Raw genomic sequence first — 26557 nt, forward strand, 5'->3', positions numbered from 1 at the left:
TCTTTTTCGCTCTCTGCAGAGCGAGATGAACTTCCCCCGCTTTGCTGGACGCCATTGATGCTCAGCTGACTGTTACCATGACAACAACAAACACTGAAACTCAGCTGACTGTCACCATGACAACAACAAACATAGCACTTCCAGGTCACTCAGGTGGAGGAAGGCTGTGATTGGCTGACAGCCAGAGAGCTGAAATATTGATGAGCTCAGAGGATCATGTGACCTGACTCACATGAAACCTCCAGAGTCTGATCGACCAATCAGAAGCTTGCCCTAACCCTGACCACAAGTGTAAACCAAGTGATGTCATCACAGTCATGACAACATTAACTGATGATCAGTTTAATAATTATAAATATTAAATCAATCAACTTAATGATGATCCTGCTCTGACATCATAACGAAGGAGCAGTTGTGATTGGTTAATGAGGCCAAAAGAAGACAGCAGACAGATTTATTGATCATTATTTATTGATTATTAGTTCATATCCAGGTGTCATGTCTTCTGTGTCTCAGCATCCTGCAGCAGTTTGTCCAGCAGGACGATGTCCACTCTGTGCTTCATCACAAACTGTCCATTCAGGTGGAAGACAGGTATGTCCCACCTGTACCTGTCTAACCACTTCCTGTTCTCTGGATGGCTGATGTCCACCTGCTGGAAGACAAACTGAGACAGAGACAGAGAGAGAGACAGAGAGAGATCAGTTGTCCTTCTACACTTTAAATGTGAGGACAGTTTGAATGTTTGAACTTTATTAACTCACTCTGTGTCTGAACGGCTGCAGGACTTCTTTAGCTTCATCACACAGAGGACACGGATCCTGCAAACACATTATCATCATCACAATGATCATCAAGTATAGTATAATAGAGTATATTAGAGTATAATATAATATAGTATAGTACAGCAGAGTAATGTATAGTAGAGTAGAGTAGAGTACAGTACAGTATAGTATAGTACAGTATAGTAGAGTATAGTAGAGTACAGTATAGTAGAGTACATTATAGTATAATAGAGTATAGTATAGTAGAGTACAGTATAGTATAATAGAGTAGAGTAGAGTAGAGTAGAGTATAGTAGAGTACAGTACAGTATAGTACAGTATAGTAGAGTATAGTAGAGTACAGTATAGTAGAGTACATTATAGTATAATAGAGTATAGTAGAGTACAGTATAGTAGAGTACAGTATAGTATAATAGAGTATAGTAGAGTACAGTATAGTAGAGTACAGTATAGTATAATAGAGTATAGTAGAGTACAGTATAGTAGAGTACAGTATAGTATAATAGAGTATAGTAGAGTACAGTATAGTATAGTAGAGTAGAGTATAATAGAGTACAGTATAGTAGAGTACAGTATAGTATAATAGAGTATAGTAGAGTACAGTATAGTAGAGTACAGTATAGTAGAGTACAGTATAGTAGAGTACAGTATAGTATAATAGAGTATAGTAGAGTATAGTAGAGTAGAGTACAGTAGAGTAGAGTACAGTACAGTAGAGTACAGTATAGTATAGTAGAGTAGAGTATAATAGAGTACAGTATAGTAGAGTAGAGTATAGTAGAGTACAGTATAGTAGAGTAGAGTAGAGTATAATAGAGTACAGTATAGTATAGTAGAGTAGAGTATAATAGAGTACAGTATAGTAGAGTAGAGTATAGTAGAGTACAGTATAGTAGAGTAGAGTATAATAGAGTAGAGTACAGTAGAGTAGAGTATAATAGAGTACAGTATAGTATAGTAGAGTATAGTAGAGTATAGTAGAGTACAGTATAGTAGAGTCGAGTATAGTATAGTAGAGTATAGTATAGTATAGTAGAGTAGAGTACAGTAGAGTAGAGTACAGTAGAGTAGAGTACAGTAGAGTACAGTATAGTAGAGTAGAGTACAGTATAGTAGAGTACAGTATAGTAGAGTAGAGTACAGTAGAGTAGAGTACAGTATAGTACAGTATAGTAGAGTACAGTATAGTAGAGTAGAGTAGAGTATAGTAGAGTAGAGTATAGTATGGTAGAGTAGAGTACAGTATAGTATAATAGAGTAGAGTAGAGTACAGTACAGTATAGTAGAGTAGAGTATAGTACAGTATAGTAGAGTATAGTATAATAGAGTAGAGTACAGTATAGTAGAGTAGAGTACAGTATAGTAGAGTAGAGTAGAGTATAGTAGAGTAGAGTAGAGTATAATAGAGTATAGTATAGTAGAGTAGAGTACAGTATAGTAGAGTAGAGTATAATAGAGTATAGTATAGTAGAGTAGAGTACAGTATAGTAGAGTACAGTACAGTATAGTATAGTAGAGTAGAGTATAGTAGAGTACAGTAGAGTAGAGTACAGTATAGTAGAGTAGAGTAGAGTACAGTAGAGTAGAGTAGAGTACAGTAGAGTACAGTATAGTTGAGTAGAGTAGAGTACAGTAGAGTAGAGTACAGTATAGTAGAGTAGAGTACAGTACAGTAGAGTAGAGTACAGTATAGTAGAGTACAGTAGAGTACAGTAGAGTAGAGTACAGTAGAGTAGAGTACAGTAGAGTACAGTATAGTAGAGTATAATAGAGTATAGTAGAGTACAGTATAGTATAGTATAGTAGAGTACAGTATAGTAGAGTAGAGTAGAGTACAGTATAGTAGAGTATAATAGAGTATAGTAGAGTAGAGTAGAGTACAGTATAGTAGAGTATAATAGAGTATAGTAGAGTAGAGTAGAGTACAGTATAGTAGAGTAGAGTACAGTATAGTAGAGTACAGTAGAGTAGAGTAGAGTACATTATAGTAGAGTAGAGTACAGTATAGTAGAGTATAATAGAGTATAGTAGAGTACAGTATAGTATAGTATAGTAGAGTACAGTATAGTAGAGTAGAGTAGAGTACAGTATAGTAGAGTATAATAGAGTATAGTAGAGTAGAGTAGAGTACAGTATAATAGAGTAGAGTACAGTATAGTAGAGTATAATAGAGTATAGTAGAGTAGAGTATAGTAGAGTATAATAGAGTATAGTAGAGTATAGTATAGTAGAGTAGAGTACAGTATAGTATAGTAGAGTATAATAGAGTACAGTATAGTACAGTATAATAGAGTATAGTAGAGTAGAGTATAGTAGAGTATAATAGAGTATAGTAGAGTATAGTATAGTTGAGTAGAGTAGAGTATAGTAGAGTAGAGTATAATAGAGTATAGTAGAGTAAAGTATAGTAGAGTAGAGTTGAGTACAGTATAGTAGAGTATAGTAGAGTATAGTATAGTAGAGTACAGTAGAGTAGAGTACAGTATAGTAGAGTAAAGTATAGTAGAGTAAAGTATAGTAGAGTAGAGTAGAGTAGAGTACAGTAGAGTACAGTAGAGTAGAGTACAGTATAATAGAGTATAATAGAGTACAGTATAGTAGAGTATAATAGAGTATAGTTGAGTAGAGTAGAGTATAGTATAGTATAGTAGAGTATAGTAGAGTATAGTAGAGTAGAGTAGAGTATAATAGAGTATAGTAGAGTATAGTAGAGTATAATAGAGTATAATAGAGTATAGTAGAGTAGAGTACAGTATAGTATAATAGAGTATAATAGAGTATAGTAGAGTATAGTAGAGTAGAGTTGAGTATAGTATAGTAGAGTACAGTATAGTAGAGTAAAGTAGAGTAGAGTAGAGTACAGTAGAGTAGAGTACAGTACAGTATAGTACAGTAGAGTACAGTAGAGTACAGTATAGTAGAGTAGAGTACAGTAGAGTAGAGTACAGTATATTAGAGTACAGTAGAGTAGAGTACAGTAGAGTACAATATAGTAGAGTATAATAGAGTATAGTAGAGTACAGTATAGTATAGTATAGTAGAGTACAGTATAGTAGAGTAGAGTATAGTAGAGTAGAGTAGAGTACAGTATAATAGAGTAGAGTACAGTATAGTAGAGTATAATAGAGTATAGTAGAGTAGAGTAGAGTACAGTATAATAGAGTAGAGTACAGTATAGTAGAGTATAATAGAGTACAGTATAGTATAATAGAGTAGAGTAAAGTATAGTAAAGTATAATAGAGTATAGAAGAGTAGAGTATAGTAGAGTATAATAGAGTATAGTAGAGTATAATAGAGTATAGTAGAGTATAATAGAGTAGAGTAGAGTACAGTATAATAGAGTAGAGTACAGTATAGTATAATAGAGTATAATAGAGTATAGTAGAGTATAGTAGAGTATAGTAGAGTAGAGTATAATAGAGTATAGTAGAGTATAGTAGAGTATAATAGAGTACAGTATAGTATAATAGAGTAGAGTAAAGTATAGTAAAGTATAATAGAGTATAGAAGAGTAGAGTATAGTAGAGTATAATAGAGTATAGTAGAGTATAATAGAGTATAGTAGAGTATAATAGAGTAGAGTAGAGTACAGTATAATAGAGTAGAGTACAGTATAGTATAATAGAGTATAGTAGAGTATAGTAGAGTATAGTAGAGTATAGTAGAGTAGAGTACAGTATAGTATAGTATAATAGAGTATAGTAGAGTATAGTAGAGTATAATAGAGTATAATAGAGTATAGTAGAGTATAGTAGAGTATAATAGAGTATAATAGAGTATAGTAGAGTAGAGTACAGTATAGTATAATAGAGTATAGTAGAGTATAGTAGAGTATAGTAGAGTAGAGTATAATAGAGTATAGTAGAGTAGAGTAGAGTATAGTAGAGTAGAGTATAATAGAGTATAGTAGAGTATAATAGAGTATAATAGAGTATAGTAGAGTAGAGTACAGTATAGTATAATAGAGTATAGTAGAGTATAATAGAGTATAATAGAGTATAGTAGAGTAGAGTACAGTATAGTATAATAGAGTATAGTAGAGTATAATAGAGTATAGTAGAGTATAGTAGAGTATAATAGAGTATAATAGAGTATAATAGAGTATAATAGAGTATAGTAGAGTATAATAGAGTATAATAGAGTATAATAGAGTATAATAGAGTATAATAGAGTATAGTAGAGTATAATAGAGTATAGTAGAGTATAATAGAGTATAATAGAGTATAGTAGAGTATAGTAGAGTATAGTATAATAGAGTATAGTAGAGTATAATAGAGTATAATAGAGTATAGTAGAGTAGAGTACAGTATAGTATAATAGAGTATAGTAGAGTATAATAGAGTATAGTAGAGTATAGTAGAGTAGAGTATAATAGAGTATAGTAGAGTATAATAGAGTATAATAGAGTATAGTAGAGTAGAGTACAGTATAGTATAATAGAGTATAGTAGAGTATAATAGAGTATAGTAGAGTATAGTAGAGTATAATAGAGTATAATAGAGTATAATAGAGTATAATAGAGTATAGTAGAGTATAATAGAGTATAATAGAGTATAATAGAGTATAATAGAGTATAATAGAGTATAGTAGAGTATAATAGAGTATAGTAGAGTATAATAGAGTATAATAGAGTATAGTAGAGTATAGTAGAGTATAGTAGAGTATAATAGAGTATAATAGAGTATAGTAGAGTATAATAGAGTATAGTAGAGTATAGTAGAGTACAGTATAGTATAGTAGAGTATAATAGAGTATAGTAGAGTAGAGTAGAGTATAATAGAGTATAATAGAGTATAATAGAGTATAATAGAGTATAATAGAGTATAATAGAGTATAGTAGAGTATAATAGAGTATAGTAGAGTATAATAGAGTATAGTAGAGTATAATAGAGTATAATAGAGTATAATAGAGTATAGTAGAGTATAATAGAGTAGAGTAGAGTACAGTATAGTATAGTAGAGTAGAGTATAATAGAGTATAGTAGAGTATAGTAGAGTACAGTATAGTATAGTAGAGTATAATAGAGTATAATAGAGTATAGTAGAGTATAATAGAGTATAATAGAGTATAATAGAGTATAATAGAGTATAATAGAGTATAATAGAGTATAATAGAGTATAGTAGAGTAGAGTAGAGTATAATAGAGTATAATAGAGTATAATAGAGTATAATAGAGTATAATAGAGTATAGTAGAGTATAATAGAGTATAATAGAGTATAATAGAGTATAATAGAGTATAATAGAGTATAGTAGAGTATAATAGAGTATAGTAGAGTATAATAGAGTATAATAGAGTATAGTAGAGTATAGTAGAGTATAGTATAATAGAGTATAGTAGAGTATAATAGAGTATAATAGAGTATAGTAGAGTAGAGTACAGTATAGTATAATAGAGTATAGTAGAGTATAATAGAGTATAGTAGAGTATAGTAGAGTAGAGTATAATAGAGTATAGTAGAGTATAATAGAGTATAATAGAGTATAGTAGAGTAGAGTACAGTATAGTATAATAGAGTATAGTAGAGTATAATAGAGTATAGTAGAGTATAGTAGAGTATAATAGAGTATAATAGAGTATAATAGAGTATAATAGAGTATAGTAGAGTATAATAGAGTATAATAGAGTATAATAGAGTATAATAGAGTATAATAGAGTATAGTAGAGTATAATAGAGTATAGTAGAGTATAATAGAGTATAATAGAGTATAGTAGAGTATAGTAGAGTATAGTAGAGTATAATAGAGTATAATAGAGTATAGTAGAGTATAATAGAGTATAGTAGAGTATAGTAGAGTACAGTATAGTATAGTAGAGTATAATAGAGTATAGTAGAGTAGAGTAGAGTATAATAGAGTATAATAGAGTATAATAGAGTATAATAGAGTATAATAGAGTATAATAGAGTATAGTAGAGTATAATAGAGTATAGTAGAGTATAATAGAGTATAGTAGAGTATAATAGAGTATAATAGAGTATAATAGAGTATAGTAGAGTATAATAGAGTAGAGTAGAGTACAGTATAGTATAGTAGAGTAGAGTATAATAGAGTATAGTAGAGTATAGTAGAGTACAGTATAGTATAGTAGAGTATAATAGAGTATAATAGAGTATAGTAGAGTATAATAGAGTATAATAGAGTATAATAGAGTATAATAGAGTATAATAGAGTATAATAGAGTATAATAGAGTATAGTAGAGTAGAGTAGAGTATAATAGAGTATAATAGAGTATAATAGAGTATAATAGAGTATAATAGAGTATAGTAGAGTATAATAGAGTATAATAGAGTATAATAGAGTATAATAGAGTATAGTAGAGTATAATAGAGTAGAGTAGAGTACAGTATAGTAGAGTACAGTATAGTATAGTAGAGTAGAGTATAATAGAGTATAATAGAGTATAATAGAGTATAATAGAGTATAGTAGAGTATAATAGAGTATAATAGAGTATAATAGAGTATAATAGAGTATAGTAGAGTATAGTAGAGTAGAGTAGAGTACAGTAGAGTAGAGTATAATAGAGTATAGTAGAGTATAGTAGAGTACAGTATAGTAGAGTAGAGTATAATAGAGTATAGTAGAGTAGAGTAGAGTATAATAGAGTATAATAGAGTATAATAGAGTATAGTAGAGTAGAGTAGAGTATAATAGAGTATAATAGAGTATAATAGAGTATAGTAGAGTATAGTAGAGTATAATAGAGTATAATAGAGTATAATAGAGTATAATAGAGTATAATAGAGTATAGTAGAGTATAGTATAATAGAGTATAGTAGAGTAGAGTAGAGTATAATAGAGTATAGTAGAGTATAGTAGAGTATAGTATAATAAAGTATAATAGAGTATAGTAGAGTAGAGTAGAGTATAATAGAGTATAGTAGAGTATAGTAGAGTAGAGTATAATAGAGTATAGTAGAGTACAGTATAGTATAATAGAGTATAATAGAGTATAATAGAGTATAGTAGAGTATAATAGAGTATAATAGAGTATAGTAGAGTATAGTAGAGTATAGTAGAGTATAATAGAGTATAATAGAGTATAGTAGAGTATAATAGAGTATAGTAGAGTATAGTAGAGTATAATAGAGTATAATAGAGTAGAGTAGAGTACAGTATAGTATAATAGAGTATAATAGAGTATAGTAGAGTAGAGTAGAGTAGAGTATAATAGAGTATAATAGAGTATAATAGAGTATAATAGAGTATAATAGAGTATAATAGAGTATAGTAGAGTAGAGTATAGTATAGTATAATAGAGTATAATAGAGTATAATAGAGTATAATAGAGTAGAGTAGAGTACAGTATAGTATAATAGAGTATAATAGAGTATAGTAGAGTAGAGTATAGTATAGTATAATAGAGTATAATAGAGTATAGTAGAGTAGAGTATAGTAGAGTATAATAGAGTATAGTAGAGTATAATAGAGTATAGTAGAGTATAGTAGAGTATAATAGAGTATAATAGAGTATAGTAGAGTAGAGTATAGTAGAGTATAATAGAGTATAGTAAAGTATAGTAGAGTATAATAGAGTATAGTAGAGTATAGTAGAGTATAATAGAGTATAGTAGAGTATAATAGAGTATAGTAGAGTATAATAGAGTAGAGTAGAGTATAGTAGAGTATAGTAGAGTATAATAGAGTATAGTAGAGTAGAGTACAGTATAATAGAGTATAGTAGAGTATAATAGAGTATAGTAGAGTATAGTAGAGTATAGTAGAGTATAATAGAGTATAGTAGAGTATAATAGAGTATAGTATAGTATAATAGAGTATAATAGAGTATAGTAGAGTATAATAGAGTATAATAGAGTATAGTAGAGTATAATAGAGTATAATAGAGTATAGTAGAGTATAGTAGAGTATAATAGAGTATAGTAGAGTATAATAGAGTATAGTAGAGTACAGTATAGTATAGTATAATAGAGTATAGTAGAGTAGAGTATAATAGAGTATAATAGAGTATAATAGAGTATAATAGAGTATAATAGAGTATAATAGAGTATAGTAGAGTAGAGTACAGTATAGTATAATAGAGTATAGTAGAGTAGAGTATAATAGAGTATAATAGAGTATAATAGAGTATAGTAGAGTATAATAGAGTATAATAGAGTATAGTAGAGTATAGTAGAGTAGAGTATAATAGAGTATAATAGAGTATAGTAGAGTATAATAGAGTATAATAGAGTATAGTAGAGTATAGTAGAGTAGAGTATAATAGAGTATAATAGAGTATAGTAGAGTATAATAGAGTATAATAGAGTATAGTAGAGTATAGTAGAGTAGAGTATAATAGAGTATAGTAGAGTATAGTAGAGTATAATAGAGTATAATAGAGTATAATAGAGTATAGTAGAGTAGAGTATAATAGAGTATAGTAGAGTATAATAGAGTATAGTATAGTATAATAGAGTATAATAGAGTATAATAGAGTATAATAGAGTATAATAGAGTATAATAGAGTAGAGTAGAGTAGAGTATAATAGAGTATAGTATAGTATAATAGAGTATAATAGAGTATAGTAGAGTATAGTAGAGTATAATAGAGTATAATAGAGTATAGTAGAGTATAATAGAGTATAATAGAGTATAATAGAGTATAGTAGAGTATAATAGAGTATAATAGAGTATAATAGAGTATAGTAGAGTATAGTAGAGTATAATAGAGTATAATAGAGTGTAATAGAGTATAGTAGAGTATAATAGAGTATAATAGAGTATAGTAGAGTATAATAGAGTATAGTATAGTATAATAGAGTATAATAGAGTATAATAGAGTATAGTAGAGTATAATAGAGTATAATAGAGTATAATAGAGTATAGTAGAGTATAATAGAGTATAATAGAGTATAATAGAGTAGAGTAGAGTATAATAGAGTATAGTAGAGTATAATAGAGTATAGTAGAGTATAATAGAGTGTAATAGAGTATAGTAGAGTATAATAGAGTATAATAGAGTATAATAGAGTATAATAGAGTAGAGTAGAGTATAATAGAGTATAGTAGAGTATAATAGAGTATAGTATAGTATAATAGAGTATAATAGAGTATAATAGAGTATAGTAGAGTATAGTAGAGTATAATAGAGTATAATAGAGTATAATAGAGTAGAGTATAATAGAGTATAATAGAGTATAATAGAGTAGAGTATAATAGAGTATAATAGAGTATAGTAGAGTATAATAGAGTATAATAGAGTAGAGTATAATAGAGTATAATAGAGTATAGTAGAGTATAATAGAGTATAATAAAGTATAGTAGAGTATAGTAGAGTATAATAGAGTATAGTAGAGTATAGTAGAGTATAATAGAGTATAATAGAGTATAATAAAGTATAGTAGAGTATAATAGAGTATAGTAGAGTATAATAGAGTATAATAAAGTATAATAGAGTATAATAGAGTATAATAAAGTATAGTAGAGTATAATAGAGTATAGTAGAGTATAATAGAGTATAATAAAGTATAATAGAGTATAGTAGAGTATAATAGAGTATAGTAGAGTATAATAGAGTATAATACAGTATAATAGAGTATAGTAGAGTATAATAGAGTATAATAAAGTATAGTAGAGTATAATAGAGTATAGTAGAGTATAGTAGAGTAATAGAGTATAATAGAGTATAATAGAGTATAGTAGAGTATAATAGAGTATAATAGAGTATAGTAGAGTATAATAGAGTATAGTAGAGTATAATAGAGTATAGTAGAGTATAGTAGAGTATAATAGAGTATAGTAGAGTAGAGTACAGTATAGTATAATAGAGTATAATAGAGTATAATAGAGTATAGTAGAGTATAGTAGAGTATAATAGAGTATAATAGAGTATAATAGAGTATAGTAGAGTATAATAGAGTATAATAGAGTATAATAGAGTATAGTAGAGTATAGTAGAGTATAGTAGAGTATAATAGAGTATAATAGAGTATAGTAGAGTATAATAGAGTATAATAGAGTATAATAGAGTATAGTAGAGTATAATAGAGTATAATAGAGTATAGTAGAGTAGAGTATAGTAGAGTATAATAGAGTATAGTAGAGTATAATAGAGTATAATAGAGTATAATAGAGTATAATAGAGTATAATAGAGTATAGTAGAGTATAGTAGAGTATAATAGAGTATAATAGAGTATAATAGAGTATAGTAGAGTACAATAGAGTATAGTAGAGTATAATAGAGTATAATAGAGTATAATAGAGTATAATAGAGTATAATAGAGTATAGTAGAGTATAGTAGAGTATAATAGAGTATAGTAGAGTATAATAGAGTATAATAGAGTATAATAGAGTATAGTAGAGTACAATAGAGTATAATAGAGTAAAATAGAGTATAATAGAGTATAGTAGAGTATAGTAGAGTATAATAGAGTATAATAGAGTATAATAGAGTATAGTAGAGTATAATAGAGTATAATAGAGTATAGTAGAGTATAATAGAGTATAATAGAGTATAATAGAGTATAATAGAGTATAGTAGAGTATAATAGAGTATAATAGAGTATAGTAGAGTATAATAGAGTATAGTAGAGTACAATAGAGTATAATAGAGTATAATAGAGTATAATAGAGTATAGTAGAGTATAATAGAGTATAATAGAGTATAGTAGAGTATAGTAGAGTATAGTAGAGTATAATAGAGTATAATAGAGTATAATAGAGTATAGTAGAGTATAATAGAGTATAATAGAGTATAATAGAGTATAGTAGAGTATAATAGAGTATAATAGAGTATAATAGAGTATAATAGAGTATAGTAGAGTATAATAGAGTATAATAGAGTATAGTAGAGTAGAGTACAGTATAGTAGAGTATAGTAGAGTATAATAGAGTATAATAGAGTATAGTAGAGTATAATAGAGTATAATAGAGTATAATAGAGTATAGTAGAGTATAGTAGAGTATAGTAGAGTATAATAGAGTATAATAGAGTATAGTAGAGTATAATAGAGTATAATAGAGTATAATAGAGTATAGTAGAGTATAATAGAGTATAATAGAGTATAGTAGAGTAGAGTATAGTAGAGTATAATAGAGTATAGTAGAGTATAATAGAGTATAATAGAGTATAATAGAGTATAATAGAGTATAATAGAGTATAGTAGAGTATAGTAGAGTATAATAGAGTATAATAGAGTATAATAGAGTATAGTAGAGTATAATAGAGTATAATAGAGTATAATAGAGTATAGTAGAGTACAATAGAGTATAATAGAGTAAAATAGAGTATAATAGAGTATAGTAGAGTATAGTAGAGTATAATAGAGTATAATAGAGTATAATAGAGTATAGTAGAGTATAATAGAGTATAATAGAGTATAGTAGAGTATAATAGAGTATAATAGAGTATAATAGAGTATAATAGAGTATAGTAGAGTATAATAGAGTATAATAGAGTATAGTAGAGTATAATAGAGTATAGTAGAGTACAATAGAGTATAAAAGAGTATAATAGAGTATAATAGAGTATAGTAGAGTATAATAGAGTATAATAGAGTATAGTAGAGTATAGTAGAGTATAGTAGAGTATAATAGAGTATAATAGAGTATAATAGAGTATAGTAGAGTATAATAGAGTATAATAGAGTATAATAGAGTATAGTAGAGTATAATAGAGTATAATAGAGTATAATAGAGTATAATAGAGTATAGTAGAGTATAATAGAGTATAATAGAGTATAGTAGAGTAGAGTACAGTATAGTAGAGTATAATAGAGTATAATAGAGTATAGTAGAGTATAATAGAGTATAATAGAGTATAGTAGAGTAGAGTACAGTATAGTAGAGTATAATAGAGTATAGTAGAGTAGAGTACAGTATAGTAGAGTATAATAGAGTATAATAGAGTATAGTAGAGTATAATAGAGTAGAGTAGAGTATAATAGAGTATAGTAGAGTATAGTAGAGTATAATAGAGTATAATAGAGTAGAGTATAGTATAATAGAGTATAATAGAGTATAGTAGAGTATAGTAGAGTATAATAGAGTATAGTAGAGTATAATAGAGTAGAGTAGAGTATAATAGAGTATAATAGAGTATAGTAGAGTATAATAGAGTATAGTAGAGTATAATAGAGTATAATAGAGTGGAGTAGAGTATAATAGAGTATAATAGAGTATAGTAGAGTATAATAGAGTATAATAGAGTATAGTAGAGTATAGTAGAGTATAATAGAGTATAGTAGAGTATAATAGAGTATAGTAGAGAATAATAGAGTATAATAGAGTATAATAGAGTATAGTAGAGTATAGTAGAGTATAATAGAGTATAGTAGAGTATAATAGAGTATAGTAGAGTATAATAGAGTATAATAGAGTATAATAGAGTATAGTAGAGTATAATAGAGTATAATAGAGTATAGTAGAGTATAATAGAGTATAATAGAGTATAGTAGAGTATAGTAGAGTATAATAGAGTATAATAGAGTATAGTAGAGTATAATAGAGTATAATAGAGTATAGTAGAGTATAATAGAGTATAATAGAGTATAGTAGAGTATAGTAGAGTATAATAGAGTATAGTAGAGTATAATAGAGTATAATAGAGTATAGTAGAGTATAATAGAGTATAATAGAGTATAGTAGAGTATAATAGAGTATAATAGAGTATAGTAGAGTATAATAGAGTATAGTAGAGTATAATAGAGTATAGTAGAGTATAGTAGAGTATAATAGAGTATAGTAGAGTATAATAGAGTATAGTAGAGTATAATAGAGTATAATAGAGTATAGTAGAGTATAATAGAGTATAGTAGAGTATAGTAGAGTATAGTAGAGTATAATAGAGTATAATAGAGTATAATAGAGTAGAGTAGAGTATAATAGAGTATAATAGAGTATAATAGAGTATAGTAGAGTATAGTAGAGTATAATAGAGTATAATAGAGTATAATAGAGTAGAGTAGAGTATAATAGAGTATAATAGAGTATAATAGAGTAGAGTAGAGTACAGTAGAGCAGATAGGAGGTTACCTTGGTGAACAGAGTGAGCGTGGGTAAGGAGCTGTAAAGTCTGTGCAGAGGAAGACGAGGAGGAGGAAGGTGATGAAGAGCAGCTGCAAACATTTTAATCTGAGAACAGAAACACAGTGTTACTGACCTGATGACATCATCGTCTCTGATGACCAATCACACAGCAGGACCACAGCAACCAATTACGGCTCCTTGTCTGAGGTCAGCTGACCGACAGATGATCATGTGACCTCACGACCGAGTTTACTTTATCTCCAAAGTATTGATCAGCTGACTGCTTGTATTGATCCCATCAGCTGACTGCTTCTATTGATCCCATCAGCTGACTGCTTTTATTGATCCCATCAGCTGACTGCTTCTATTGATCCCATCAGCTGACTGCTTCTATTGATCCCATCAGCTGACTGCTTTTATTGATCCCATCAGCTGACTGCTTCTATTGATCCCATCAGCTGACTGCTTCTATTGATCCCATCAGCTGACTGCTTCTATTGATCCCATCAGCTGACTGCTTCTATTGATCCCATCAGCTGACTGCTTTTATTGATCCCATCAGCTGACTGCTTCTATTGATCCCATCAGCTGACTGCTTCTATTGATCCCATCAGCTGACTGCTTCTATTGATCCCATCAGCTGACTGCTTCTATTGATCCCATCAGCTGACTGCTTCTATTGATCCCATCAGCTGACTGCTTTTATTGATCTCATCAGCTGACTGCTTTTATTGATCCCATCAGCTGACTGCTTCTATTGATCCCATCAGCTGACTGCTTCTATTGATCCCATCAGCTGACTGCTTTTATTGATCTCATCAGCTGACTGCTTTTATTGATCCCATCAGCTGACTGCTTCTATTGATCTCATCAGCTGACTGCTTTTATTGATCCCATCAGCTGACTGCTTCTATTGATCTCATCAGCTGACTGCTTCTATTGATCCCATCAGCTGACTGCTTCTATTGATCCCATCAGCTGACTGCTTCTATTGATCCCATCAGCTGACTGCTTCTATTGATCCCATCAGCTGACTGCTTCTATTGATCCCATCAGCTGACTGCTTCTATTGATCCCATCAGCTGACTGCTTCTATTGATCCGATCAGCTGACTGCTTTTATTGATCTCATCAGCTGACTGCTTCTATTGATCTCATCAGCTGACTGCTTTTATTGATCCCATCAGCTGACTGCTTTTATTGATCTCATCAGCTGACTGCTTTTATTGATCTCATCAGCTGACTGCTTCTATTGATCTTGATGTGTTGAAACTTTAGATTCTTTACATTAAAAATGTGAATCCTGCAGACGGACCTGATCAATCAGATTGATCAGTTAGTTTTTACCCAACCTTACGCTTTAATACAACACTGAGTCTGTGCGCACACACACACACACACACACACACACACACACACACACACACACATACATACATACATACATACACACAGAGAGACACACACACACACACACACACACACACACACACATACATACATACATACACACAGAGAGACACACACACACACACACACACACACACATATAAAGTTACACACACACACACATATATAAAGAGACACACACATAAAGAGACACACACACACACACACTGCAAATCACAACTAGCATTAGCCTGTTAGCTAAGCTGCTACACCGACTCTCCGTAAACTCTGACCCGAGGGAACACTCACCGAGACCGGCTGAAGGTCCGCGGACCTCCTGGAAGAAGTCTTGAGTTTCCGGTGATTTACTGAAGTTTGATGAAGTTTCCTGCAGCTCTTCTTATTTTACTCACTCTTCTCCTTCTTCTTCTCCTACTTTGTGCAGCGGAAGCAATTATAACAGAGCAGCAGCGCCCCCCGGTGGTCTGTTACGATCACTGCACTCATTTACACACTAATACACATACAGTGCTCCTCCTGTCTCTTACCTTTCTAATAACGAACAATAACTATTAACTAGTACAGTAAATAAAATGGGGGATTGTTGGTCAGTATAATGGGGGGGGGGGGGGCTACAGCAGCTGAAAAGGCCCTGGGGGGGCTGATGTGGTTTTTGATGTTCTGGAGTCTAGGAGGGAGGTGACAGAGGAGTGACAGCAGAGATGTTATTATGATATTGATTTTTGATTTCATTGATCAGCTGATGACCTCAGTAATAAACAGGAAGTAGAATGATCACCTGACTGTGACCTCAGCAACCAGGTTTCCACAGTAACGCCGGATTTGATAGATCTCATTTCTCAAGTAAATCTACATAAGAAACGAAATTGTGTTTCCCTGAAAGTAAACATGCATTTCAGTAAGAGATCTAAAACATCATAAAAACATTTAATAATAATAAATAGTTCAGTAGGGATGGGGAATAATAACCCAGGGGAGTAATGGACACAGTGTGCTGACGGCTCTCGCTGCCCTGGGGGAAGAAACCGGAGACCCTCAAAGACTAAAGTCTGAGTCTTTGAGTGACTGAGTGATGAAGAAAAAAGACCACAATCAAACGCGTTCAGTTTCCTTCAGTTTTTATTTTCACACAAACATTCAAACTGTGCAAATGAATCAAAAGAGTCACTGAAGACGCCACCGAGGCCACAGAGGAACATCTACCGGTCTCTACCGGTGTAAACTGTCACATTAAACCATCGTCGAGCTTTATCTGAGACAGGTTCAGTGTGGACCAGACTCAGATTCTGAGCAGCTGCTTCTACTGTTCTCTACTGGGTTGTAGTGGATCTTAAAAGCTCCCGCTGGCCTGTACTGGCCTGTACTGGTTTTTGAGCTCCTCTGTGGCCGCGGTGGATTTCCCAGCATGCCTTAGTAAACAGGTTATAAACAGGAAGCTCGATGCACAGCATCAGTAAAGAACAACAACGTCCTCACTCCGGCGGCCAAGTTGGCGTTGAGAGTCGTCACCATGGTGATGTCACAGTATCACTGATCCAATCACTCTCTGTTCTGTAGTCCATCAGCCAATCAGAAGAGGACCCACCCTCTGGGCTCTGTAAAGTTCACTCTGATTGGCTGCTTCTTGTCTGTCTCTTCTTCTTCTGTTCTGTGGGCATCGCTCTCAGTGAGACCAGCCTCCATCTTCACTGTTCCTTCCCATCATCCTTTGCTCTGGGGGTGTGGACAGGTGATCTGATCTCAGACCAGCAAGGTCAGCCAGTCAAGGGTCAGGAAGGTCAGAGGTATCCACGGTAACCTGCCAATCAAACTTATCATTATTAATTACCCGTCAAACATATCGATAATATTAACAAGATTCAACTAGTCCTCTACCTCTGTCACTAGTCCTCTGTCACTAGTCCCTCTACCTCTGTCACTAGTCCTTCTACCTCTGTCACTAGTCTTCTATCTCTGTCACTAGTCCCTCTACCTCTGTCACTAGTCCTCTGTCACTAGTCCTCTACCTCTGTCACTAGTCCTCTGTCACTAGTCCTCTGTCACTAGTCCTCTACCTCTGTCACTAGTCTTCTGTCACTAGTCCTCTGTCACTAGTCCTCTGTCACTAGTCCTCTACCTCTGTCACTAGTCCTCTACCTCTGTCACTAGTCCTCTACCTCTGTCACTAGTCCTCTACCTCTGTCACTAGTCCTCTGTCACTAGTCCTCTACCTCTGCCACTAGTCCTCTACCTCTGTCACTAGTCCTCTGTCACTAGTCCTCTACCTCTGTCACTAGTCCTCTACCTGTCACTATTCCTCTGTCACTAGTCCTTCTACCTCTGTCACTAGTCCTCTACCTCTGTCACTAGTCTTCTACCTCTGTCACTAGTCCTCTACCTCTGTCACTAGTCCTCTGTCACTAGTCCTTCTACCTCTGTCACTAGTCCTCTACATCTGTCACTAGTCTTCTACATCTGTCACTAGTCCTCTGTTACTAGTCCTCTACCTCTGTCACTAGTCCTCTGTCACTAGTCCTCTACCTCTGTCACTAGTCCTTCTACCTCTGTCACTAGTCCTCTACCTCTGTCACTAGTCCTCTGTCACTAGTCCTCTACCTCTGTCACTAGTCCTCTGTCACTAGTCCTTCTACCTCTGTCACTAGTCCTCTACCTCTGTCACTAGTCCTCTGTCACTAGTCCTTCTACCTCTGTCACTAGTCCTCTACCTCTGTCACTAGTCCTCTACCTCTGTCACTAGTCCTTCTACCTCTGTCACTAGTCCTCTACCTCTGTCACTAGTCCTCTACCTCTGTCACTAGTCCTTCTACCTCTGTCACTAGTCCTTCTACCTCTGTCACTAGTCCTCTGTCACTAGTCCTCTACCTCTGTCACTAGTCCTCTACCTCTGTCACTAGTCCTCTACCTCTGTCACTAGTCCTTCTACCTCTGTCACTAGTCCTTCTACCTCTGTCACTAGTCCTCTGTCACTAGTCCTTCTACCTCTGTCACTAGTCCTTCTACCTCTGTCACTAGTCCTCTGTCACTAGTCCTCTACCTCTGTCACTAGTCCTCTACCTCTGTCACTAGTCCTCTACCTCTGTCACTAGTCCTCTACCTCTGTCACTAGTCCTTCTACCTCTGTCACTAGTCCTCTACCTCTGACACTAGTCCTCTGTCACTAGTCCTCTACCTCTGTCACTAGTCTTCTACCTCTGTCACTAGTCCTCTGTCACTAGTCCTCTACCTCTGTCACTAGTCTTCTACCTCTGTCACTAGTCCTCTACCTCTGTCACTAGTCCTCTACCTCTGTCACTAGTCCTTCTACCTCTGTCACTAGTCCTCTGTCACTAGTCCTCTACCTCTGTCACTAGTCCTCTACCTCTGTCACTAGTCCTCTACCTCTGTCACTAGTCCTCTACCTCTGTCACTAGTCCTTCTACCTCTGTCACTAGTCCTCTACCTCTGACACTAGTCCTCTGTCACTAGTCCTCTACCTCTGTCACTAGTCTTCTACCTCTGTCACTAGTCCTCTACCTCTGTCACTAGTCCTCTACCTCTGTCACTAGTCCTCTACCTCTGTCACTAGTCCTCTACCTCTGTCACTAGTCCTCTACCTCTGTCACTAGTCCTCTACCTCTGTCACTAGTCCTTCTACCTCTGTCACTAGTCCTCTACATCAGATGTCGTGTTCCCACCTTGATGAAAATGGTGTCGTCCTTGATGTAGCTGCCGGTCTCAAGGACACTTTGAGACACAAACAGAGGACAACCAGAGGCGATGTTCATTTCTGCTGCCGGACGTCTGAAGCTGCTGCTGTTTGGATCTGGTTTAAAGGCATCACCTAAGTGTTTCCTGGATGGACCCTGATCCATCAGCATCAGAGTGACCTGAAGGATGCACAGAGAAACAGCAGTCATGTCTGTCAACATCACTGTGGCTCCAAAACAAGAAAAAAAATCCACGTACACTAACGAACAGCATTTAGTAAGCAGTCAGTAAAGTCTGGGTACCTTCTGTTTAAAGGGCCAGGGCAACAGGGCGTCGTACTCGCCCCTCATCACCACGAAGAACAGCGACAGGTGCGTTCCCTTGCCCATGCCGTCTCCATTCAGGTAGACACGAGCACACATCTTTAATGAGATAAGATAGACATAAAATATCAGGATGCTCTCAGCTACGTCACAGCAGAAGATACCAAACTCTCTGAGTCTACAGAGGACGTCCAGCTGCTGATGGACCTGCTGCTTTATTGTCTGTGTAGGTTCTGCTTCTGAAAAACCAGTGCTGAAGGTTCTCCAGTGTATCTGTGGTTGAACACCACCTCCTCTATTTGTTGCACCACTTGAGAAAGTTCTGAATCAGTTTTATTCCCAGCTGTGTTCGATGTGTCAGACCAACCTTATATCCGAAGTATCCCGTGTAAAACGGCTGTGAGTACAGCGACAGCGTCTTCGCCGCCACTGCTTCCTGTTTCCGTCTCTTATAGTCACGAATCTTCCAGATCAGTGTCCCGTTGTAGCTCGCTGTTTCCAGAACCTGGAAACGCAGGTCCATGTCAGCCAATCGAATCTCGTGCATACTCAGCATGTCGTCATGGCGATTCAGCTGAGTCTCCATGGACGCTGGAAACATAGATAATGATTATTTAATTACTGTATTAATTGTTGATTGTGCCTCAGTGTGAGTCCACAGACGTCTGCAACTAGTTCCTCTACCGTTAGTACCAGCCCCCCCCCCCCCCCCATCAAGTGTGTGTGTTCTGACCCAGAGTGTGTGTCGTGGATCCAGTTCCACTGCGTCCTCCTTGTTCCAGAGTCGCCAGCCTTGTCCGGACGTTCTCTAGTGATCCTCGAAGGTTCTCTACCTCGTCTCTGAGCTGACGGAGAGAACGCAGCTCGAGCTCCACCTCCAGGAGCTTCTCTGAGTGAGAGCTCATCAGTTTCTGCACACACAGTACCAGTATAACCACAACTTAGTCCAATGTAGCAGTACCAGTATAACCACAACTTAGTCCACTGTAGCAGTACCAGTATAACCACAACGTAGTCCACTGTAGCAGTACCAGTATAACCACAACGTAGTACACTGTAGCAGCAGAAGAACTTTGTTCTGTTACCTGCATGGTGGCCAGTTTCTGCTCCATCTGGCGGTTCTTCTCTCTCAGCTCATCGTTCTGGTTCTCGAGTTCAGAGAGACGACTGCTGAGAGCAGGAAGCACCTTATACCTGTCCAACAGTTCAGCTTTGACATCCTCCACCTGGACACGCACACGCACACACACACACAGTCAGATATACTCACAGTGAAGCTTATTCTGCTTCTGGTTACTTCAGTTTGGTTGCTATGGTTACCTTGTTCTCTAAGGAAGCGTTTCTATTGGCCATCATTCTCAGGTGTTCAGCTGCAAAGGTGGACTCATGTTGCCTCATGTCCTGATTCAAACCCTGAAACACACACACACACTAACAGGTAAACACAGGACACACACACACACACACACACACACACACACACACTAACAGGTAAACACAGGACACACACACACACACACTAACAGGTAAACACAGGACACACACACACACACACACACACTAACAGGTAAACACAGGACACACACACACACACACTAACAGGTAAACACAGGACACACACACACACACACACACACACTAACAGGTAAACACAGGACACACACACACACACACACACTAACAGGTAAACACAGGACACACACACACACACACACTAACAGGTAAACACAGGACACACACACACACACTAACAGGTAAACACAGGACACACACACACACACACACACACTAACAGGTAAACACAGGACACACACACACACACACACACTAACAGGTAAACACAGGACACACACACACACACACACACACTAACAGGTAAACACAGGACACACACACACACACACTAACAGGTAAACACAGGACACACACACACACACACACTAACAGGTAAACACAGGACACACACACACACACTAACAGGTAAACACAGGACACACACACACACACACACACACACACACACAGTGAGGGGGAGGAGTTACCTTAAAGGTGCAGCCGTAGCGATGGAACTGACAGCTCACCTGAGCTTTGGGACAGTCGTGTTGGTGAGTGGAGAGCTGAAACACATCAATCAATATGATCAATACTGACAGGAACACACACCTGGAGAGAGCTGTGACTGGTGAACAGGTGAGGCGTACCTCGCTCCGCGGCAGCGAATTGAAGGAGCAGAGGTTTGGACACGACACCGGGAACGCCGGACACACCGTCTCCTTATGTTTCTGACGACACACACACTTCATCATTCAAACTTTATTTATACTGCAGCTCCATCACACCTCAGTGATGTCAGCAGTGATGTCATAGGTTACCTGCAGGTCAGTCAGGGGCATTTTGGTCATGCAGAAGTCGCAGGTGGTCTCTCTGTGTTTACATTTGCGGTTCAGGTGGTCGGGAATCTCCTTCCTCATCATTCGTTCTTTACATTTCCCCAACGGACACGGAACCTCGAAGAATGGACACACGTTCAGGTGATCCTGCAGGTGAGAGTTACACACAGGTATTTATACATCCTTACACACATATACACATATACACACACACACACACACACACACACACACACACACACATACACATACACACATACACGCGATATAATGTAGTCGCACAGTTCTGATGATTGATTGATTGATACTTTCAGAAAGCTCTTTTAACAATGAGGTGTCCACACATAAATGAGACACCTCACAGCCAATCAGAGAGCAGGACTCTCTGTTGCCATGGTAACATTGTATGATGTCATTACTCACAGGTATCTGCTGGAGACTCATCTGCTCCTGACAGCCGTTGCTCTGACTGCGACAGTAAACCTTCAGCGCCATGATTTCCCGATGACAGCAAACGTCTCTGAAGATCTGCAACACACACACACACACACACACACACACACACACACACACACACACATCAGAACTCTGATCGGTAACCAATCAATACTCTATCTATACTGATCTATTCATGCTCACCTTGTTATTGAACAGCGGTTCCATGTCAGCGGGACACACCGGGTTAGGACGACTGCAGGAAACAAACACACACACACACACACACACACACACACACACACACACACACACACACACACAGTTACAGCTGAGTTTCTCTCGGTTAAACCTGATTGGCTGGTAGTATTTACTGATAAGTGTAACTGTGCTCTAGCCTGACCCTACCTCAACCTGGTGATAGTCAGACCCTACCTCAACCCGGTGATAGTCAGACCCTACCTCAACCTGGTGATAGTCAGACCCTACCTCAACCTGGTGATAGTCAGACCCTACCTCAACCTGGTGATAGTCAGACCCTACCTCAACCCGGTGATAGTCAGACCCTTCCTCAACCCGGTGATAGTCAGACCCTTCCTCAACCTGGTGATAGTCAGACCCTTCCTCAACCCGGTGATAGTCAGACCCTTCCTCAACCTGGTGATAGTCAGACCCTACCTCAACCTGGTGATAGTCAGACCCTTCCTCAACCCGGTGATAGTCAGACCCTTCCTCAACCTGGTGATAGTCAGACCCTTCCTCAACCTGGTGATAGTCAGACCCTACCTCAACCTGGTGAGAGTCAGACCCTTCCTCAACCCGGTGATAGTCAGACCCTACCTCAACCTGGTGATAGTCAGACCCTACCTCAACCTGGTGATAGTCAGACCCCACCTCAACCTGGTGATAGCCAGACCCTACCTCAACCCGGTGATAGTCAGACCCTACCTGCAGCTCCGTGGCCGCCAAGCTGGATGTAAGCAGAGTCGCTCTACACTCGTCATCGCCTTGTTCCCGCCTCCCTGTTCTGTGATTGGTTCCCTATCTCAGGAGAAGAGTTTTGGTGGCTGCTAACGTTCTGAGCGAAGTAGAATCTCACTCGTATGAGAGCATGAGTTTACCCAGGCTACCTGTGTGTCTCTGTGTGTGTGTGTGTGTGTGTGTGAGTCTCACCTGAGGATGTCTGTGATGCAGCTCTGGCAGAACCTGTGTCCACACTCAGTCTGTCTGGGCTGGCAGAGGACCAGTCTGCAGGACTCACAGCAGTATTTAGCTTCAGGAGCTTCTACAAACAGATCTCTGAAGCCTCCATGAAGAGGAAGGAAGCCTGCAGGGACACCTGGAGACACAGAGCACCTTCATCATCATCATGAAAATCATCATCATCGTCACATTCATCATCATCATCAACATCATCATCATCATCAACATAATCATCATCATCATCACCATCATCATCACCACAACCATCATCATCACCATCAACATCATCACCATCATCATCACCATCATCATCACCATCATCATCATCATCACCACCATCATCATCACCATCAACATCATCACCATCATCATCATCACCATCAACATCATCACCATCATCACCATAATCATCATCATCATCATCACCATAATCATCATCATCATCATCATCATCATCATAATCATCATCATCACCATCATCATCATCACCACCACCATCATCACCATCAACATCATCACCATCATCATCATCATCGTCATCATCATCATCAACATCAACATCATCACCATCATCACCACCATCATCATCACCATCATCATCATCACCACCATCATCATCACCATCAACATCATCACTATCATCACCATCACTATCATCATCATCATCACCACCATCATCATCACCATCAACATCATCACCATCATCATCATCATCATCATCACATTCATCACCATCATCATCATCACCATCATCATCACCATCATCATCATCACCATCAACATCATCACCATCAACATCATCACCATCATCATCATCATCATCACCTTCATCACCATCATCATCATCACCATCATCATCACCATCATCATCATCACCATCAACATCATCACCATCATCATCATCACATTCATCATCACCATCATCACCTTCATCATCATCACCATCATGATCACCATCATCACCATCATCACCTTCATCATCATCACCATCATCACCATCATCACCATAATCATCATCATCATCATCACCATAATCATCATCATCATCATCATCATCATAATCATCATCATCACCATCAACATCAACATCAACATCATCACCATCATCACCATCAACATCATCACCATCATCATCACCATCATCATCACCATCATCATCATCATCACCACCATCATCATCACCATCAACATCATCACTATCATCACCATCACTATCATCATCATCATCACCACCATCATCATCACCATCAACATCATCACCATCATCATCATCATCATCACCTTCATCACCATCACCATCATCATCACCATCATCATCATCAACATCATCACCATCATCATCATCACATTCATCATCACCATCATCACCTTCATCATCATCACCATCATGATCACCATCATCACCATCATCACCTTCATCATCATCACCATCATCATCACCATCATCACATTCATCACCACCATCACCATCATCATCACCACCATCATCACCATCATCATCATCATCATCACCATCACCATCATCATCATCATCACCATCATCATCACCATCATCATCATCATCACCATCATCATCATCACCATCATCATCATCACCACCATCATCATCACCACCATCATCATCACCATCATCATCATCATCACCACCATCATCATCATCACCACCATCATCATCATCACCATCATCATCATCATCATCATCATCATCACCACCATCATCATCACCACCATCATCATCACCATCATCATCATCATCATCACCATCATCATCATCATCAGCCAATCCCAGCGCAGGGAGCTGAACATGAGGAGGTGTTTACCTGGTGGGAGGGCGAGGTCGTTGGGAGGCCAGGGATTGGCTGGTCTGTGAGGAGGCGGGCTGATGGGAGGAGCCACGGCGAGGGGCGGGGCCAGGGAGGGCGCCACCTGCTGGAGGGGAATCTGCACCTCCCTCCCGTCAGCACTCCTCCCCGCTGACATGACCTGTCAATCACATCAATGATTGATTATTGATTACTGCATGAATCATTATCATCACACACCTGCAGCACACACACCTGCAGCACACACACACACCTGCAGCACACACACAAACACACTTGGAGCACACACACACACACACACACAAACACACACAGACCTGCAGCACACACACAAACACACACCTGCAGCACACACACACACACACACACACACAAACACACACAGACCTGCAGCACACACACATACACCTCCAGCACACACACACAGAGACACACACACACACAGAGACAGAGACACACACACACACACACACACACACCTCCAGCACACACACCTGGAGCACACACAAACACACACAGACCTGCAGCACACACACAAACACACTTGGAGCACACACACACACACACACACACAGACACAGACACACACACACACACTGAATGACATCAGCCGATCAGCTGTTTGTGATCACATGTTCTATATGAAACTCACCTGAAGTATAAATGATGATTATTGATTATTGATTAGTGAGACTGATCATCTATAAGTAACTGCCATGTTGGGGGGGGGGGGGGGGGGGTGATCCTCTTTCACTTTCAGTCTGAGATCGATTATTCAGGTCTCACTGTAGTTTTACTGTTTATTCTTTTTCTAAACGTTAGTTCATGATGTATGTAACACGTGAGCTTCCTATAACACGTGTTTAACGCGTGTTTAACATGTATGTAACATGTTAGTCCTCCCAGGAGCCGTTTCTTCTTCTCTCAAATCATCTTTCATGTAAACACTGACCATGCTAACAGCGTTAGCTTCTTTAGCTTCTTGTTTCTTGTTTAATAAAGCTCATTTTAATAACAGCTTCCGGTTCTACTGAGGTTCTACTGATGTTCTACTGAGGTTCTATCAGGTTCTGCTGGTTGTCTCACTCACATGAATCTCCTCCGCAGGCCACAGCTCAGTCAGCCCGGCGGCTCGGTTCTCTGTCCGGGATTCAAACCGTCAACCTGCCGCAGCCGGGATCCGCATGGTCCGGGTTCTCAGGGTTCTCCGGGTTCTCCGGGATCTGTCGGTCCAGTCCTGTGAGAGAAGAGTCCGGGATCCAGAGCAGAGATCCAGCAGCGGGGAGACTGAAGAGATCACACTGGAAACCCCCTCCGCTTCTTCCGCCCAGGAAATCCCCCACTGCCCGCAGAGCGCAGCGCCACCGGCGGCCACCGGGGGGCGCTGTTCCCCCTCAGAGAGCAGAGCCACCGGGGGGCGCTGTTCCCCCTCTGAGCGCAGTGCCACCGGGGGCCACCGGGGGGCGCTGTTCCCCCTCAGAGAGCAGAGCCACCGGCGGCCACCGGGGGGCGCTGTTCCCCCTCAGAGAGCA

At 37.1% G+C, this 26557-nt stretch overlaps 2 protein-coding genes across 2 annotated transcripts; both read right to left on the bottom strand.

The window, feature by feature from the left end:
- Positions 1 to 459: 459 nt before the first annotated feature.
- On the bottom strand, positions 460 to 16847 carry cunh5orf63 (chromosome unknown C5orf63 homolog). The gene is made up of 4 exons (XM_062415156.1): positions 16750 to 16847; positions 15453 to 15549; positions 765 to 821; positions 460 to 667 (listed from the first exon to the last, which is right to left on the bottom strand). Exons 1-4 carry the CDS (start codon positions 16845 to 16847, stop codon positions 497 to 499), a joined length of 423 nt encoding a protein of 140 aa, XP_062271140.1. The 3' UTR covers positions 460 to 496.
- On the bottom strand, positions 16272 to 26339 carry traf3 (TNF receptor-associated factor 3). The gene is made up of 15 exons (XM_062415162.1): positions 26116 to 26339; positions 25023 to 25185; positions 23173 to 23338; positions 22204 to 22255; positions 21988 to 22092; positions 21547 to 21711; positions 21376 to 21456; positions 21217 to 21291; positions 20495 to 20587; positions 20260 to 20400; positions 19908 to 20085; positions 19542 to 19765; positions 19154 to 19273; positions 18839 to 19030; positions 16272 to 16962 (listed from the first exon to the last, which is right to left on the bottom strand). The coding sequence occupies exons 2-15, from the start codon at positions 25180 to 25182 to the stop codon at positions 16927 to 16929; spliced, it is 1788 nt and encodes a 595-aa protein (XP_062271146.1). The 5' UTR covers positions 25183 to 25185; positions 26116 to 26339; the 3' UTR covers positions 16272 to 16926.
- Between the last annotated feature and the right edge of the window lie 218 nt (positions 26340 to 26557).

Source organism: Scomber scombrus, unplaced genomic scaffold, assembly GCF_963691925.1.
Source record: "Scomber scombrus unplaced genomic scaffold, fScoSco1.1 SCAFFOLD_57, whole genome shotgun sequence".
Lineage (NCBI taxonomy): Eukaryota > Metazoa > Chordata > Actinopteri > Scombriformes > Scombridae > Scomber > Scomber scombrus.

Coding starts and splice junctions, on each gene's coding strand:
- cunh5orf63 (XM_062415156.1), bottom strand. CDS start 16,847: ATGGAGGCTGGTCTCACTGAGAGCGATGCCCACAGAACAGAAGAAGAA. Junction 15,550..16,749: donor AACTTTACAGAGCCCAGAGG/GTGGGTCCTCTT, acceptor GAAGAGTGAGTA/AAATAAGAAGAGCTGCAGGA. Junction 822..15,452: donor CGGACCTTCAGCCGGTCTCG/GTGAGTGTTCCC, acceptor ATGTGTTTGCAG/GATCCGTGTCCTCTGTGTGA.
- traf3 (XM_062415162.1), bottom strand. CDS start 25,182: ATGTCAGCGGGGAGGAGTGCTGACGGGAGGGAGGTGCAGATTCCCCTC. Junction 21,292..21,375: donor ATTCGCTGCCGCGGAGCGAG/GTACGCCTCACC, acceptor GATGTGTTTCAG/CTCTCCACTCACCAACACGA. Junction 20,086..20,259: donor AGAAACTGGCCACCATGCAG/GTAACAGAACAA, acceptor CTGTGTGTGCAG/AAACTGATGAGCTCTCACTC.